The sequence below is a fragment of the Vipera ursinii genome (genome assembly GCF_947247035.1).
Source record: "Vipera ursinii genome assembly, chromosome: 6".
Taxonomy (NCBI): Eukaryota; Metazoa; Chordata; class Lepidosauria; order Squamata; family Viperidae; genus Vipera; species Vipera ursinii.
The window spans coordinates 69144582-69160042 of NC_139515.1; the positions used below are offsets into that span (position 1 = coordinate 69144582).

The following is a 15461-nucleotide window of genomic DNA, read 5'->3' on the forward strand; positions in this document are numbered from 1 at the left end:
GATGAAGGAAAAGCTAAGCTTGATTCAATTTGCATTAAACTAGTTAAATACAATTAGTATTATTCAGCTCAAATTATAACTTTGGATGCATTATGCAAAGACCTGGTTATCTGAAGAACATTCTAATATCGAGAATGATGAAAAGAAAGAGAAGAGGAGAATCATCAATAAGGTGGATAGACTCAGTTATAGGAATGCAGGAAGAGATGAAGAGCCAGGCTAGGGACAGATCATCATGGGGAAAACCTATCTATGTGGTTGCTAAGAACTGACACCAACTTAGTGGTACATAATCAATCATAATAAATTAATATTATTGAAACAGTCATTACATAATATCTTACTTTTGTCATATTAAGAGTTATAATTTGGTGGCAACTTTTGAAGAGCTTATTTTTGCTATGATAATAGATATTTAAGGTCTGGACCAAGAAGACATTTCCTTATAACTGAAGAATGTGAAGCCCGGATATTTGATTTATCATGTTTTAAAGTACTCTCCATCTATAACCCTGAGTTTTGTTCAGTTTAGCAATACAAGTATGGAAGTGAAGTAATAGGTATAATTATGACTGGAAGAATGGCTAAAATGTATGATTCAAAGTAGGAACTGGTATCATCTAAGACAGGGGTGTCAAACTGCTGGCCCGTGGGCCGGACACATCATGAGGAAACCACACCCACCCCATTGCCGGCAATGGGAAAAAAGTTCCGATACATCGCGCGACTTCACGTGACATTGCAAGTTTGACATGTCTGATCGAAGATGTTGTAAATCCATATAAATATAGGACTCATAGGTTGATGACAGTTACATTCTGCTGTTCTGCTCTCTCTCACACACACATACATTAAGGAGTTAGGAGTCTTTATTCCAACTCTGAATTAATATTTCCCAGAAATTTCCTTTGCCAACAAATAGAACACCCTCAGTGAGTTCAAGGCAAGGCAAGTCCACAAAATCAAGACAGTCCACATAGCCAAGTCCACAAGACAAAAAGTAAGTCCAGGAATCAAAGCCAAGTCCAGAAGGTCAAAGGACATCCATGGGCAGGAACAAGTCCAGAATCCATATTTCAAGACAAGAGTCATGAGCACAGGAGCATACACAGACAGGAAACTGACACGTTCCCAGCATTGTTCCCCTCCTACCCCTGTGCTAAATAGCCAGCTTCTAATGCCACCCATGGGTGGGGGGCAAGGCTGTCATTGCATAAGTAATTGAGCAGACCTCTGTTGCTTCTTCCTTTTCTCCACCTTAAGTGTTCTCGGATTAGGTGGAAAAGGCAGTTCTTCTTCCATATTGCTGACTGGCTGCAACTGGATGCTCTCCCACCAGAAGCCTCAGGACTGTCCTGCTGCAGCTGTGCCTCAACCATCCCACTCTTACCCAGCTGCTCATTTGGTTGCTTTCCTTGTGGCAGCTCCACCTGGCTTGGATTCGCAGCCCCCACACCTCACAGCCTTCAGCTGCCTCCCCTCCTGACGTACCAGGGACTGGCACATCTTCCTCCAAACTGACATCTGGAGAAGCATCTGGGGGACTCATCACATACATGTTATGCTGCAGGGAAAAATGACAATGAAAGAACCAAGAATGAGTTTTAAGGAAAGTTGTGCATCATCCTGAATAGATGTAATTCAGAAGAAAAACATATTTTTTTAGATGGCATGAACTGGTGAATGGAAATGAGATGAGAGTATATAGAAAAGGCAATTGGCTCATTCAGAAACTTAGAATGAATGTGACTAGTAAATGATGAGAGGTTGATTTATTTCTAATATATGGTTAAATACAAGTCTTTTCATATATACAACGTAACATGCATGGTTGTTTTTAGTGAAAATTTTTGCAAGAAATTAGTGAAGAATGTAAAAGTAATCTGCGGCACCTAATGTTGGAACAGACCATTATTTAGCAGTGGCAAAAATAGATAAGGGAAATAAAAGAGAAGTTGCATGAAAGTAGAACAACTGCAGAAGTAGTACAAGTCCTGTACGAAGAAATGTTTCCCAATATAATAACAGAAATCAGACATGTGGAAAAAGAACAAAACAAAATTCATTGCAAACTGCTTGAGTGGCCAGTGGAGTTATGCTAATAGAAGGTGTGAGAAAATGGTGAATGGAGAAGTCATGAAATGAAAGAGGATGTGGATTGGAAAGAATACTGCCCCCCTCCCCCCAAAAAAAAGCATGGGAAAAAGGTATTGTGTAATGTGCTTAAATAGAAAAAAATGGCCATAAAGAATACAGTCAAATAAAGAAAGATAACGTTTTCTCTGCAATTGTTTTTATTGGGTATTGTTGTAGATTGTGATGTTAAAGAAACCAATTTGATGTTGAATATGATAACAGCAGCACGGTTACTGGCGGGACAATATTGGAAGAAGGATAGTTTGCCTACTATAGAAGAATGGGTGTTTAAAGTTTCGAATCTTGCAGAAATGTCTAAGATTTCTGCTTACTTGAAAGATCATTCACAGGAAAGATATATTTCAGTTTGGAGGAGATGGATAGATTATATTCAGAATAAATATGGGACTAAAAAGTTCCATTTAGCTTATGAGTAGATTTTAGAGGGATATTGTTATTGATCTTAGTGTTGGTATTTTGTATGTATCTATGTTAAAGGGGAGTTAAAGCACATTATGAATTTGGTTAATTGTATATTATGCATAATTTTTATTTAGAATATGATTATTATAACTATAATCCTGTATTTAGCTCTGGGAAGTGGGGGGGGGGGAAAGTGGGCGGGCTTGGAGTGGGGGGGATTTGGGGATGTATTGTGAAATCTTGTTTTTGTAAAACTCTTTAATAAAAAAAAGAATACAGTCAAATAGAGAAAAGAATGGCTGAGTTGAAAAGGATCACTTAAGCTCAATTACAAGTATACATCAGTTGACTAATGCTTCGAATTTTCTAATATGTGCAAACCATTTATGCCGAAGTCAGTGTATGTGATTCTACGGATGGTTCTATCCACCCATGTAGGCCTCAGATTAGCTACAATGCCATTTTTAAGCATAATTTCCAGCAATCAGTGTTGTTTCTCATGCCACTTATGTCCTCGGCCCTTTTTAACCCTACCCAGGGCTTCTTTGGGAAGTCCCATTGAGAAAGGAACCCTTGAAAACCACAACAAGAAGGAACAGCTCTGTGCATATTGAAAATCAAACGAAATGTTTAATGTTTTCTAAAGATGCTGAGAACATAATTTCATGAATAACAATAAACTGTACCTAGCAAAATGCATTTGGGATTCACCGTTAAATCAATTTTTTAAAAAAATCCCTGCCTTGTGTTTACCGGTCTTTCTGACTTTCTCATAAATCAGTCAGGAGGCCATGAGCAGGAAAACACAGACACATTTTCTACTAAGAGAAGTCCCCCCCCCTTAACTATATAGGCGGTTATTGAGATGGAAATCCAACCATGGTTAGTAGGCACGACACACACAGACAAAAAGGGCTGACAACTGGATTGTAACCTTAATAACATTTAGCCATTCCTGGTAGACTGTCATAGCATTTTTTAAAATTAGTTTTATTATACAAATCTGTCAGCTAAGCAGAAGCAATACACAAACAAGTGGATCTTTGATTTATTTATACCTTGCCTATCCAGAGATAATCAAGGCGACTTACAAAAATTGCAAAGTTTAGATGATGAAAACAATAATATTAAAAGACAACAGTACAAAACAGCAGATAGTACAAAACAGCAGCTAGAGAGGAAATAAAAACTAAAAAGAATTCTCAAGCGATATAAAAAGCAGTTCAGTACTCATATTTGGGGATGAAATGGGTGAACCAAATCAAATCAGAGAAGACATCAGCAAATAACTAAAAAACTGGGAAAATAAGGAGGCTTTAACCTAAAGCCAAATGACATGTGTGCCAGTAAATTTTGTGTTTGGTATAGGCTGGTCACTACTTACTTATATAAATGGATGTAGTACTGGAAAAATAGTGATACACTCTTAAATGTACTTTGCTGCTGAAAACCACTGAAATCCCTGATGTCTCATTCATAATGCGACCCATTACCTGAAGCGACAGGTACTGTATTATATTCCCTATTTATCAATCTCTTTCTTCTTTCTCCCAGAAAAAAGGGGGAGCTTCTACTTCTGTTAGCCTCCCGTATCCATACAAGAAATTATATATTCATTTTTATTTATGACAAATGTTTTATGCCACTTCAGTCTCTAATCTCCAAGCACTTAAGAGCAACAATCTATTATAATTACGAATAACATATACACATTACAATAATGAACAAATCATCGAAATGATAAAATCATACAAGCATAACATGAATATGGTATATAAAGCATAATCCAATGACAACACCACATATTAAAAAGCTTCCTAAATATTAAACATGAGGGTGCAGTTCATATATATGATGGAAGGATATTTCATTAAAGGAGAAGACTCCCCTGTGGCTGAATGCTTATTAGTTGGCATCATCTGCCCCTTTATTTACCCCTTTATTAATCTTGAAAGGGAACAATGTAAAACAGGACGTCATGATTTTTTACTAAACCAAACCGACTGAGAAAATTTTCTTCAACAGTCATGCCCAGAGACAAATAAGGATACAGCTGTTATTTCTGTAAGAAAATCCATTAACTCCAGAATCTGGTCTTTCTGTAACATTGCATGCAATAATAATAATAATAATAATAATAATAATAATAATAATAATAATAATAATAATAATAATAATAACAACAACAACAACAACAACAACAACAACAACCACAGCAACAACAACAAAGCTGGAAGGGATCTTGGAGGTCTTCTAGTCCAGCCCTCCGCTCTAGCAGGAGAACCTAGGGGTTCACTGATTCGTTGCTTGATTATCTTTTCCAGATTGTTCCCAGGTATTGAGGTCAGGCTGATAGGTCTGTAGTTTCCTGGATCTATTTTTTTACCTTTTTTGAAGATGGGAACTATATCAGCTCTCTTCCAGTCCTCTGGTAGTTCCCCAGTGCTCCAGGATCTTTGAAAGATATAGTTCAGTGGTTCTGAGATCACATCTGCCAGTTTCTACAGAACCTTGAGTTGTAATCCATCTGGTCCTGGTAATTTGAACTCATCTAGGGTGGACAGGTGCTCACTTACCATTTTCTTACCTATCTTAACTTGTGTTTCTAATCTGTTTTTTACATGTACCATTTTTGATAGGTTGGATTGTTTTTTTCCCTTTGTGTAAAGATGGATGCAAAAAACAAGCTTAGTAGTTCTGCTTTCTCCCTGTTGCTTGTCACCTTCTTGCCACTTTCTCCCACTAATGGACCAATCATTTTCTTAAACCTTTTTCTTCTTTTTTACATGTTGAAAGCAGCTTTTTTTTTTTTGTTATTTTTGACTTTTACTGCAAGTCTCAGCTCATTTTGAGCCTTAGCTTTCCTCACTTCATCTTCATCATCATTTGCTGATATTCTGCCTTAGTTATGTGCCCTTCTTTCAACTGTTTATACTTGTCTTTTTTGTCTTTAAATTTATCAGAGAGTTTTTTATGCAGCCATGCTGGTTTCTTTTGAGAGCTGTTATTTTTCTTCTTTGTTGGTATTGTGCTTGCCTGGACTTTTATAATCTTACTTTTCAAAATTTCCCAAGCTTCTTGAGTTGTTTTCCCCTTGAGGATTCTCATCCATGGAATCCTTCCCAAGGTCTCTCTAAGTTTATTGAAATTAGCTCTCTTAAAGTCCAAGAATCTAATTTGACTATGTTCTTAGTGAGAATTAAGTCCAATATGGCTGATCCTCTAGTTCCCTTCTCTACTTTTTGGGAGACAAAGTTGTCTGCTAGGTTTGTCAGGAACCTGTTTGATCTTCCATTTGGTGCAGAGTTTGTCTTCCAGTTGATGTCAGAGTAATTAAAGTCCCCCATTACTATTGTAATGTGCTTCCTACATATTTTAGTTAACTGACTAGCAAAGAGTTCATCTATTACCTCTGTTTGGTTGGGTGGCCTATAGTATACACCTATGGCAATGTCATTTCCCCCCTTTTATGTTGATCCAAATTGATTCAAGATAGCGCTCTATTTCTGTAGAGATGTAGTTATTTCATATATAGAGAGCAACTCCACCTGCTCTTTTATTTGGTCTGTTTCTTTTAAATAATTTAAATCCCTCTAGCTGTTTGTACCATTTGTGGGTTTCATCCCACTAAGTTTGGTGGCATGTGTCTTTATGTGTTACAATTATACATCATAGTGCATCTTTAAAAATCCTATTTCCTATCGTTTCTAAATATCTCTGGACATCTGCTTCTCATGACAATGCTATATGTAATCTTCTAACAGTGATTGTATTAATCTGAAGGTTTGTATTAATCTGACTTCTTAAGAGCTGAGTTTCATAGGAAAGCATGAACCATGGACTTAAATATATAAACATAAGAACAATATTCTTTACAATCACAATCTAATATTCAGCTATAAATCCAGGGAAGCAGCACTTCAAAGATTTTATTGGAATTTAATTCGGGTTTTGTCGTCTAAAGCTGGTAAGACCCTATTGCTTCAGCAGATGGCAGCACTTAGTCAACCCTCCATTATAGAGAAGTTAAACAAATTTGGCTCTGATTTTAATTTATTTTATTTTGAGACTATAGTGAAAAGTTGATAAAACATCCAGGAAAAAATCAAAGCAAGCAACTTGTTCAATTTTCAAAGAAATCACACTGAGGTAGAACCAAATTCATCTGAGGGCCATTTCAAATGTTTAAGAGTCCCTTGTCAAGTATTATGCTATGTTTGATCTAAGAACTTTTGTTTTCCCTTTTTTTGTCTTTTTCCAAATTGCTCTTTCATAGTTACATCACACCAAGCCCAGCATTCTTTAACCATGGTTTAATGAATAAAACAAAGTGAGTTTAAATGATACACCTAAATACATATATCACATTATGGCATAATTTGTGGTATATATTAGATGTAATTCTTGTTCTTTAGCTTCAATGAATAGGTATACGGTAATTATTTTATAATTGATTACTTAAATATAAAAAACCCAATATGCATATGTAAAACCAATGTGAGCTTTTTCCACCATGGTGGCCATGAATGTAGATGAAAGGTAATAGTATGTATGTGATCTCAAGCAGTGGTGATATATTCCACAACAAACACAAATCATGTCTTAGTTCATGAAACATTTGAACCTAATCAACAGTGAACTGCAGACTCTGTCTTCTCTGTCTCTTAACATTGTTTTGGCTTATGACTCTGGCTCTGGACAGAGCCATCTAGTTTTATTTTATCTGCTCCTATTAGTAAGAAAAGGGACGCGGTGGCTCAGTGGGTTAGGATGCTGAGCTTGTCGATCAGAAGGTCGACAGTTTGGCAGGTCGAATCCCGAGTGCCGCGTAACAGAGTGAGCGCCTGTTACTCGTCCCAGCTTCTGCCAACCTAGCAGTTCGAAAGCACGTAAAAATGCAAGTAGAAAAATAGGGACCACTACGGTGGGAAGGTAACAGCGTTCCGTGCGCCTTTGGCGTCTAGTCATGCCGGCCACATGACCACGGAGACGTCCTCAGACAAGCGCTGGCTCTTCGGCTTTGAAACGGAGATGAGCACCGGCCCCTAGAGTCGGAAACGACTAGCACGCAAGTGCGGGGGAACCTTTACCTTTACCTTTACTATTAGTAAGAAAACAGAAGTATTCTGCAAGAAAGTACTGGTGCACACAGCTCTTTTACAGTTAGGAGAAAATCATGAAAAAATTATAACTTGAAGTGATGTCTAAATGCAGTAAATATGCTATCAGCAATCTTAGAGGTATGAAACAGCTTCCCATTCAGAAATTTATCTTCTCTAGAGGCTATGAGAATGGAGTTCAACCTTGAAAACAGATTAGCAACTCACAACAGTAAATGTTAGCATGGTATTTTTCAGTACAGAATAAGAAAGCATGTTAACAAGCACACTCATTAAAATAATTGGCAACTATCCATCTGGCTTTCATTGGATTTTTTCCCTTTAAGATAATAGCTTTTGGCCTTGTCTTCTGAAGAAAGGTATAGCTGTTATCAAATGTTGCAACTTCTTAGTCAAGCTTTTAAAAACAACAGAGAAAGCCATCTCAGATTACGTACATTTCATCTGGCACAAATGCTGTTTGTTCACTCTAATGGGGTAATTTTTAAAGTGGGATTACTTTAGTCCTTCTAGAATAATGGTTCACCACATGTAGATTTTTGCTGTTGTAATATTTTTCTTGCTTTTCTATTATTTGTTTTGGCTTTGTGCATCCAGTATGCACAATCAGTATGATTAAAATCATACACAGAAGTGAGAGACATTTCTAGCTTGCTCTGCATATTATATATACAGGATCTACTTAAAAATCCAACAGCAGTAAATTATTGAGTGCAATTTACTAAGTGAGTTTATTCTTTGCTTGTGTCACTTTTGCAAAAGATTGCTATACGCAGGGATGTCAACTGTCAGCACGTGGGCCAGTTGCATCATGCAGAGGCTGCACCCACCCCAGGTCCGGCCATGCAAAAAAAGTTGGGATACATCGCAACACATCACGTGACACAGCGAGTTTGACACCTGTGCTTTTCAACCTTTTCACAGATTATACCACTTTTAGGACATGACAATATTTGAGTACCAAATATTGATGACTAAAAAAAAAGGGAGGGGGATTTTGGGTTTTACTGATTAGATTCATTTGTTTTTATAGAAATGGCTAGTTTATAATATTATGGAAAAGTAAAAAGTTGAGGTTCAATGTTAATGCTTCATTCTACTGCAACAGAGGAACTCTGTTGTATTTCCCTTCTCCACCTCACTTTCCCCCCCTTTTTCCTCCCCACTGTGTCCTACTATTTGCTTTTGTATTTTTGTATTTTATTCTATAATTTAATAAAATATTACAAACTGTAGAAAAAAGAAAAAAGTACCAGTTTTAATTTCTTTGGTGGATGTTCCTTTGCTGAATTACTTTCCCTTTGCACTGACAAATATATGATGAATTTATCCATGTTTATTAATAGGCACCACTAACAGCTAGTTCAGGGGTCTTCAAACTTGGCACTTTTAAGACTTGTGGACTTCAACTCCCAGAATTCCTCAGCCCTCATGGCTGGTTGAGGAATTCTGGGAGTTGAAGTTCACAGGTCTTAAAGTTTCTAAGTTTGTAGACTCCTGGGCTAGCTGGTTGGACCTTCTGAGCTCTTCCACTGTGTAGTAAGAATGCACCCCCCAATCTCTTCCCTGTACCCTTAAAGACACAGGAATCAAGTGCAAAGCAAGAAAACAAAGAAACACAAACTCCGTTTTCTCTCTCTCTTTAAGCAGCCTCAGGCGTGTCACAATGTTGCAATTCTAGACTGAAAGGCTCTGGCAATTGTGAAAAGCTTTAGCTTTAAATTAAACCAGTTTACCTTCAAAGAAAACTTTCTAAAAGCCACAGACAGACTCAATTAAAGGGGGTAAAACTAATTACATTTATTTAAAGGGATTAAACCTTTCCTGTTCTTTTTTTCCCTTCTCCAACCCAAACCACATTCTTTTATAGCCTCTCCTCTCCCCCACTCCCACTTTTTCCTCAGTTCACCTCCAGCTCCGAGCTGCTTCTGGAAGCGCCAATCAGCTCCTGGGGCTTCTGCTGAGCCCAGACAATCGTGCAGCTGCCTCTCCCTCAGGCTTGGCTCATTTTGGCTCATTCCCTTCCCTGCTACACGTGGCTAGCAATCAGGTACCACCTCCATGTGGCAAAGTACCACAGGTGGTACACGTGCCACCAGTTGAAAAGCCCTGCTATACAGCATAAAGTATGCTTTGTTTCTTGAGGCTGTAGAGAACCTCAGAGCTGACCCGCAAAATCTACCCCGAGGTTCAAAAGTAAAATTATAACACTTGTTTGCAAATGTTTTAAATGTGCTGTCTTCTCTTAAGATCATGGGTAAAGATACCGCTACTCTAATGCATTACAGATAGATGTTCTGTATGGCTCCCCATACATTCCAAAATCCCTCTGCAGAGGGAATCTGAAGCAATGAACCATCCAAGTGTGGACAGGATGTATTGTCATTCCCATGTGCTATTTTCTAATCCTACTATTTTCTCAGAAACAGGCTCCAATGACCTTTAAATGATATTATATTATTAAAACTGTATAGTTCAAGAAGATGCTAGGTCAGTGAAGAGAGATGAGAAGGTTGCACTTTAGCCAAATCAGAGTTGTTTCTCAATGGGTGTTCTGTACTGCAGTGATTAATAAGCTTTATATAGGTGAAAATAACCTAAAGTCTGGGAATGTGCCCGCTGCATTTTAAATATTTTTTTCTGCCAAACAACTTTGCAAAATCTAGTTTACCTAATTAATCTATTTTCGTGTTCACATAAGACACTAATAAAGTAGCTATTTAGATAGGGGTTCACTTGACCAAGCAGCCAAGTTGTCACTAATATCCTGAATACATTAGCATATGCAAATACTGGTGAATTGTATCAGGTCTATTGCAAGGAAATTATATCAAAAGAAACAAAAATGACTATTTAATAACAAGCTTCTGTGCATTTTGTTATACAGAAATGAGAATTGCATAGTCAGGCGAAGCATAAACATGCATCAAGTGCAGTAGGAATTAACTTAATTAAGAAGTTAAAGATGAAGGGTGTTGAGTAATTATCAATTGAATGCCAAAATAGCAAGTACATTTAAATGATATAAGAGAAAGACTTGTAAAATACATAACAGAATGGGTCAAGAAAAATGGGAAGACGAAGAAGGTCATGGTTTAATGCAGACATGTCAAACACAAGGCCCGGGGGCCGGATCCAGCCCGCAAAGTGGTTTCATGTGGCCCACGAAGCCATCCTGGAAACAGTGAGGGAATGGCCCCCACTGCCTTGGCCCTGGCCCACAGACCCTCCTTCTGCCAGAGACCCTCAGATCTGTCCCACTCCTGCCCAGGCCCCTATAGGCAACCTTGATGCGAATGATGTAGAGCTGGCCACGCCCACCCAGTAGGCCACGCCCACCCTGGCCATACCCACCCGGCCCCTTGAGGGCAACTGCAATGCTGATGCGGCCCTCAATGAAATTGAGTTTGACACCTCTGATTTAATGGGTTCGATGAGAGCCTTAAAGAGATACAGGTAGAAGTTTAAAGAACAAACAGCAGCATGGTGACACGAAGAAAGGAAGATATGGAGACGTAAGCAAACAGAATTGAAATATACAAGAATTAGCCATGTTTCTTTCCTTATCTCATGCCTTAAATTCTTGTGCGTACCAAGCCATAATCAGGAAGTTGCTGTTTAGTCATTCATTCTCTTTTGACATGGCATAATTTGATAGACAGAATACTGCCAGCACTATGTGTTGGCAGCTGCTTGACTTCTTATAAACTCATGCTTGTGTCATCAGCGCTAGTACTTAAGCCAACTCTGTTGACCATTTTTATTGCCTTTTCCCCCCAAATGACTTTTGCCTTTGGATTGCATGTTCAAAATATTTAAGCTTTAGCTTCATTCAGAAATCTTCCACAAAGATACCTGTTTTTCTTCATCACACACTGAATGATTTGTTCTTCTTGTGATCCAAGGAACATTCAACTATTTTCTCGGTACAATTCAAAAGCATCATTTTGTCAGCCTTATTGTTATGAAGTTTATAAGCCACCAGCTTCCCATGACTCTGGTGGTCCAGCTTTCACAGCCAGATGTTACTATCAGGCTGTAGCCTCCATTTTAACACTCCATGTTAAGTCATCTGGCTTAACAAAACATGTTTTTTTGAATGTTTTGTGCAACTAACTGTTGGAAGAAAAGTCTCCATCATGGTTCCTCCAAGCGGGGAATAAACATGGCAACTGCTTTTGGAAGAAGGTTGTAGTTTATTGCAGAGGAAAGGCAGACAGAAAGATGGATCCAACAGGAAAAGAAGGGCTGAGCACATGTGGGTAGTGGGTTTTTATACTCTATTGTCTGGAGTTATTTCCTGTTTCAAGCTTTGTATTTCCTTTGTCACCTATTCTGTCCTGAGCCTAGGTGTGCCACTCTAGGATTCTTGCTTGTTGTCTGTCCCAGCGCACCTCCCTGGGGCAGGGGTATGTAGATTTTACAAGTCTGAAGTCTTCTTAGCTTCAACCTCCCTGAATGGTTTACATCTGCATTTCTAGAGTTGGTTTCCGCTTGGGGGAGGGAGACTTGGGGCTATTAAGAAAAACTGGGCATGCTTTTCTGTCTCTTTAAGATCCTTTTAGGAAATGTATTTTCCTGCCCTTTTAATATTTCCTTCTCTGGGGAGCTGACTTCCCACATAACCAAGAAACCAGTTGTTTGTGAACCAATAAGCCAAAGACATAACTTCCCATAGTGTGAGATGGGAAACTAACCTAACCTTCTCATCTTTCTCACCTCTCATCTTTCCTACTACCTTTTCATACTATGATTTCTCTATTGTTGTTTGTATCTTATGGTTTATGGTTGTATCTTATTCTATCTTCTATCTTCTCTCTTTATATCATGATCCCTAGCTAGCATAATTTGGGATCATTTCTAATATACGTATTTACTGTTTTAGTTTGGGCATTGTATTTCTTTTTTAACTTTTGTATTCTTGTATACTTGCCCTGTTCACCGCCCTGAGTCCTTCGGGAGAAGGGCGGTATATAAATAAAATTATTATTATTATTATTATTATTATTATTATTATTATTATTATTATTATTATTATTATTATTATTATTATTATTATTATTATTATTATTATTATTTATGCTTTGTTGGGTCGCCTAACGAACAGGAGTCGGAAGCCTGTCTACTTTTCTGCCCTTTCAGACTTGCCGATTCGGAAGTAAACGTTTCACTTCCCCCATCTCTCCATTGCTCAGCAACCCAGCCGCACTTTGTTCTATGGGGAAGCTCTTGCTTTCGGTTTCATTTCTCCGGAAAGAGAAACAAAGAGGGAGCGAGGGCTGAATTGCGGAGTCGGGTGTGATCCTAGGGGGTGGGACAAGCGTTCTCGAGAGGCGGGAATTCCGAGGAGTTTAGGGGGGGCTTGGCTGGTGGGGAAGAGGAAGGGGCCGGGGCGAGACTCTCAGGCCAGGATGGACGTGCGCTTTGCCCAGGAAATCTTCCGGGGGGTGTGCGCCGCGGGCGGCTCTCTGAAAGTCAGCGAGATTAAGGTCCGAGTGGATTCGGGCCGCCTGGCCTCGATTCTGCAGGATAAGACGAAATTCATCGTGGTCATCCGGGAAGACCCCCCCTCGGCGGCCGGCAGCGAAGATCACCGTGTTGTCGTGGCTACTACAGGGGCGCGGCTGTGCCGGGAACACGGTACAGGGAAGTGCTCTGGTGACTGCCGGCAGCTCCACCTCTGCCGGTACTTCGTCTACGGGGGGTGCCGCCAACAGGCCGCGAGGTGAGCCCGTCGCCCCAGCCGGGAAAGAGACGGGTCGCTTCCGAGAGAGGGAGCGGGGCAGTCTTGAAACCTCCCCGTGGTGGCGGTGGGGAGACGGAACCCGGAGCCGCGTCCTCGGCGCTTTGCTTTGCACGGCGTATCTTGCTTTCCAAGGAATTGGTTTGCCGCTGGAAGCGCCCGGATGCGCTCCGGGGAATTGCGGGAGAAAGGAATCGGTCCTAGAGCCGCCCAGCCTGGGAGGCAATTTGCCATTTTCTGCCGGCAGAGCGGAAGGCGGGGGGTGCCGGGTAGTTTGCGATTCTCGTTCCAGATTCAATTCAGGGGAATTTTTGAGAGGGCAACTTGGCGTCTGAGGCTCCGCTTGTCCACCCGACTGGGGAAAAAAAAAAGAATTGGGACCGACGCCTCCCGGTGCCAAATGTTATGATCCTCTTTATCAGGGGTCTTCAAACGTGGCCCTTTTATGACTTGTGGACTTCAACTCCCAGAATTCCTCAGCCAGCAAAGCTGGCTGAGGAATTCTGGGAGTTGAAGTCCACAAGTCATAAAAGGGCCAAGTTTGAAGACCCCTGCTCTTTATGAAAGAACCCTGAAACTTTCCCTCGGAAGGCTGAGCCTTGGGGGAAGGACTTCAAACTCTGCTCTTTGGTCTTAAGGGAAACCGGGGGTGATTCCTCCGCAGAGGTTTTTCTTCGGTGGCTTTGTACTTGTAAATAGTGAAGCTGGGATAAATTTTACGTACCACCGAAATGAGACGTATAAATGGACTTTCCAATCCAGCTTTTCCGAAGAAAATGGCACCCCGTTCTATGGGATCCTGAGACCTTTCAGAAGGAAGCTACTCTTAACTCTTGTTCTTAGTTCTCTGTTTCCGGCCATCCTGTTTACTCTTTTCAAGACTTAGTTGAAAAGGAAGTGGAATGTTGTGCTTCTTTATCAGTTTAAAACAATGTCTTTCTCTGCTTAGGTACTGTTAAGAAGGAAATGAATAGCCTTCTAACAACAAGCTGCCGATTAGCATTTCTCAGTTGACTCCACCACCACCACCACCATTCAGGGTCTGTTTTACCCAGATCGTTAGTTTCCCCCTCCCCAAACTTTATTGACATTACAAATTTAAGATTTTAAAACACAATGTATCTAAAGCATTTATTAGCCAGAATCTTGTTGGAAGAAGCTTTCTAAACTTGCAGTCCCATGTACATCAAAAGCCCTGGTTTTTTAAGTTTAATTTTAAAAGCACCCTGGAATCCCAGGAAAAAATAAAGCCATTTTTCATATGAAGTCTGCTGATAATTTGCTTGGATGTAGCTGTACAGATTGCTTAGCCTGAAATGGGAACTAGTCTGCCATTGCTTTCTCCTAGGATTATTATTGGTATTTTTGATTCCTAGATTTTAAATTGCCATCTTTGGAATTCCCAGGAAGTCCCTAGCCCAGGGATAGGCAACCTTGGCTCTTTTATGACTCTTGGACTTCAACTGGCTCAGGAATTCTGGGAATTGAAGTCCACGAGTCATAAAAGAGCCAAGGTTGCCTACCCCAGCCCTAGTCCAAGGGCCGACCCAGCTAAGCTTTCATTATCAGTCTACATGACACTGTCTGCTCATGCCTATGAACAGTGTGTAATTTAAAACTTAAATCTGGATACAGTTACAAACTATGTTCTAATATTTTCAAAATTTTTAGGAAACCATGCAAGTTTATCCATGATATTAATTCAGGCCACAACTTCTCTGTCCTAAAAGAACATGGTCTAGATATCTTAAAACCTGATGAATTATGTCAACTGCTGCTTCAGAATGATCCTTCACTCCTGCCTGAGGTGAGCTTATCACATACAATTGATGCTTGATAGGCAGTAAAATTTCAGTTGTTGAAGATGTGGTACACCGAACGAACCATTTTAATTTGCCCAAGAAATTCAGTGTTGGGGAAAATTTCATATTTCAGGTAGTCCTAAACTTATGACCACAATTGAGCCCAAAAGTGAGACAGTTGTTAAGTAAATCTTGCCTCATTTTTCAACCTTTCTTGCCACAGTTGTTAAGTGAATC

General features: G+C 39.7%; 1 protein-coding gene across 2 annotated transcripts in view; it reads left to right on the plus strand.

Annotated features, from left to right (window-relative positions):
* Positions 1 to 13053: 13053 nt before the first annotated feature.
* The window catches only part of LOC310642380 (protein mono-ADP-ribosyltransferase PARP12-like), a gene marked incomplete at its 3' end in the record, with an annotated part of 57345 nt that continues 54937 nt past the window's right edge, over positions 13054 to 15461 (plus strand). For both annotated transcript variants that reach the window (XM_083366044.1, XM_083366045.1), the window contains exons 1-2: positions 13054 to 13404; positions 15094 to 15229. In XM_083366044.1, the coding sequence (XP_083222170.1) occupies positions 13091 to 13404; positions 15094 to 15229 (450 nt within the window). In that variant the 5' untranslated portion in view covers positions 13054 to 13090. The remainder of the gene's footprint in view (positions 13405 to 15093; positions 15230 to 15461) is intronic.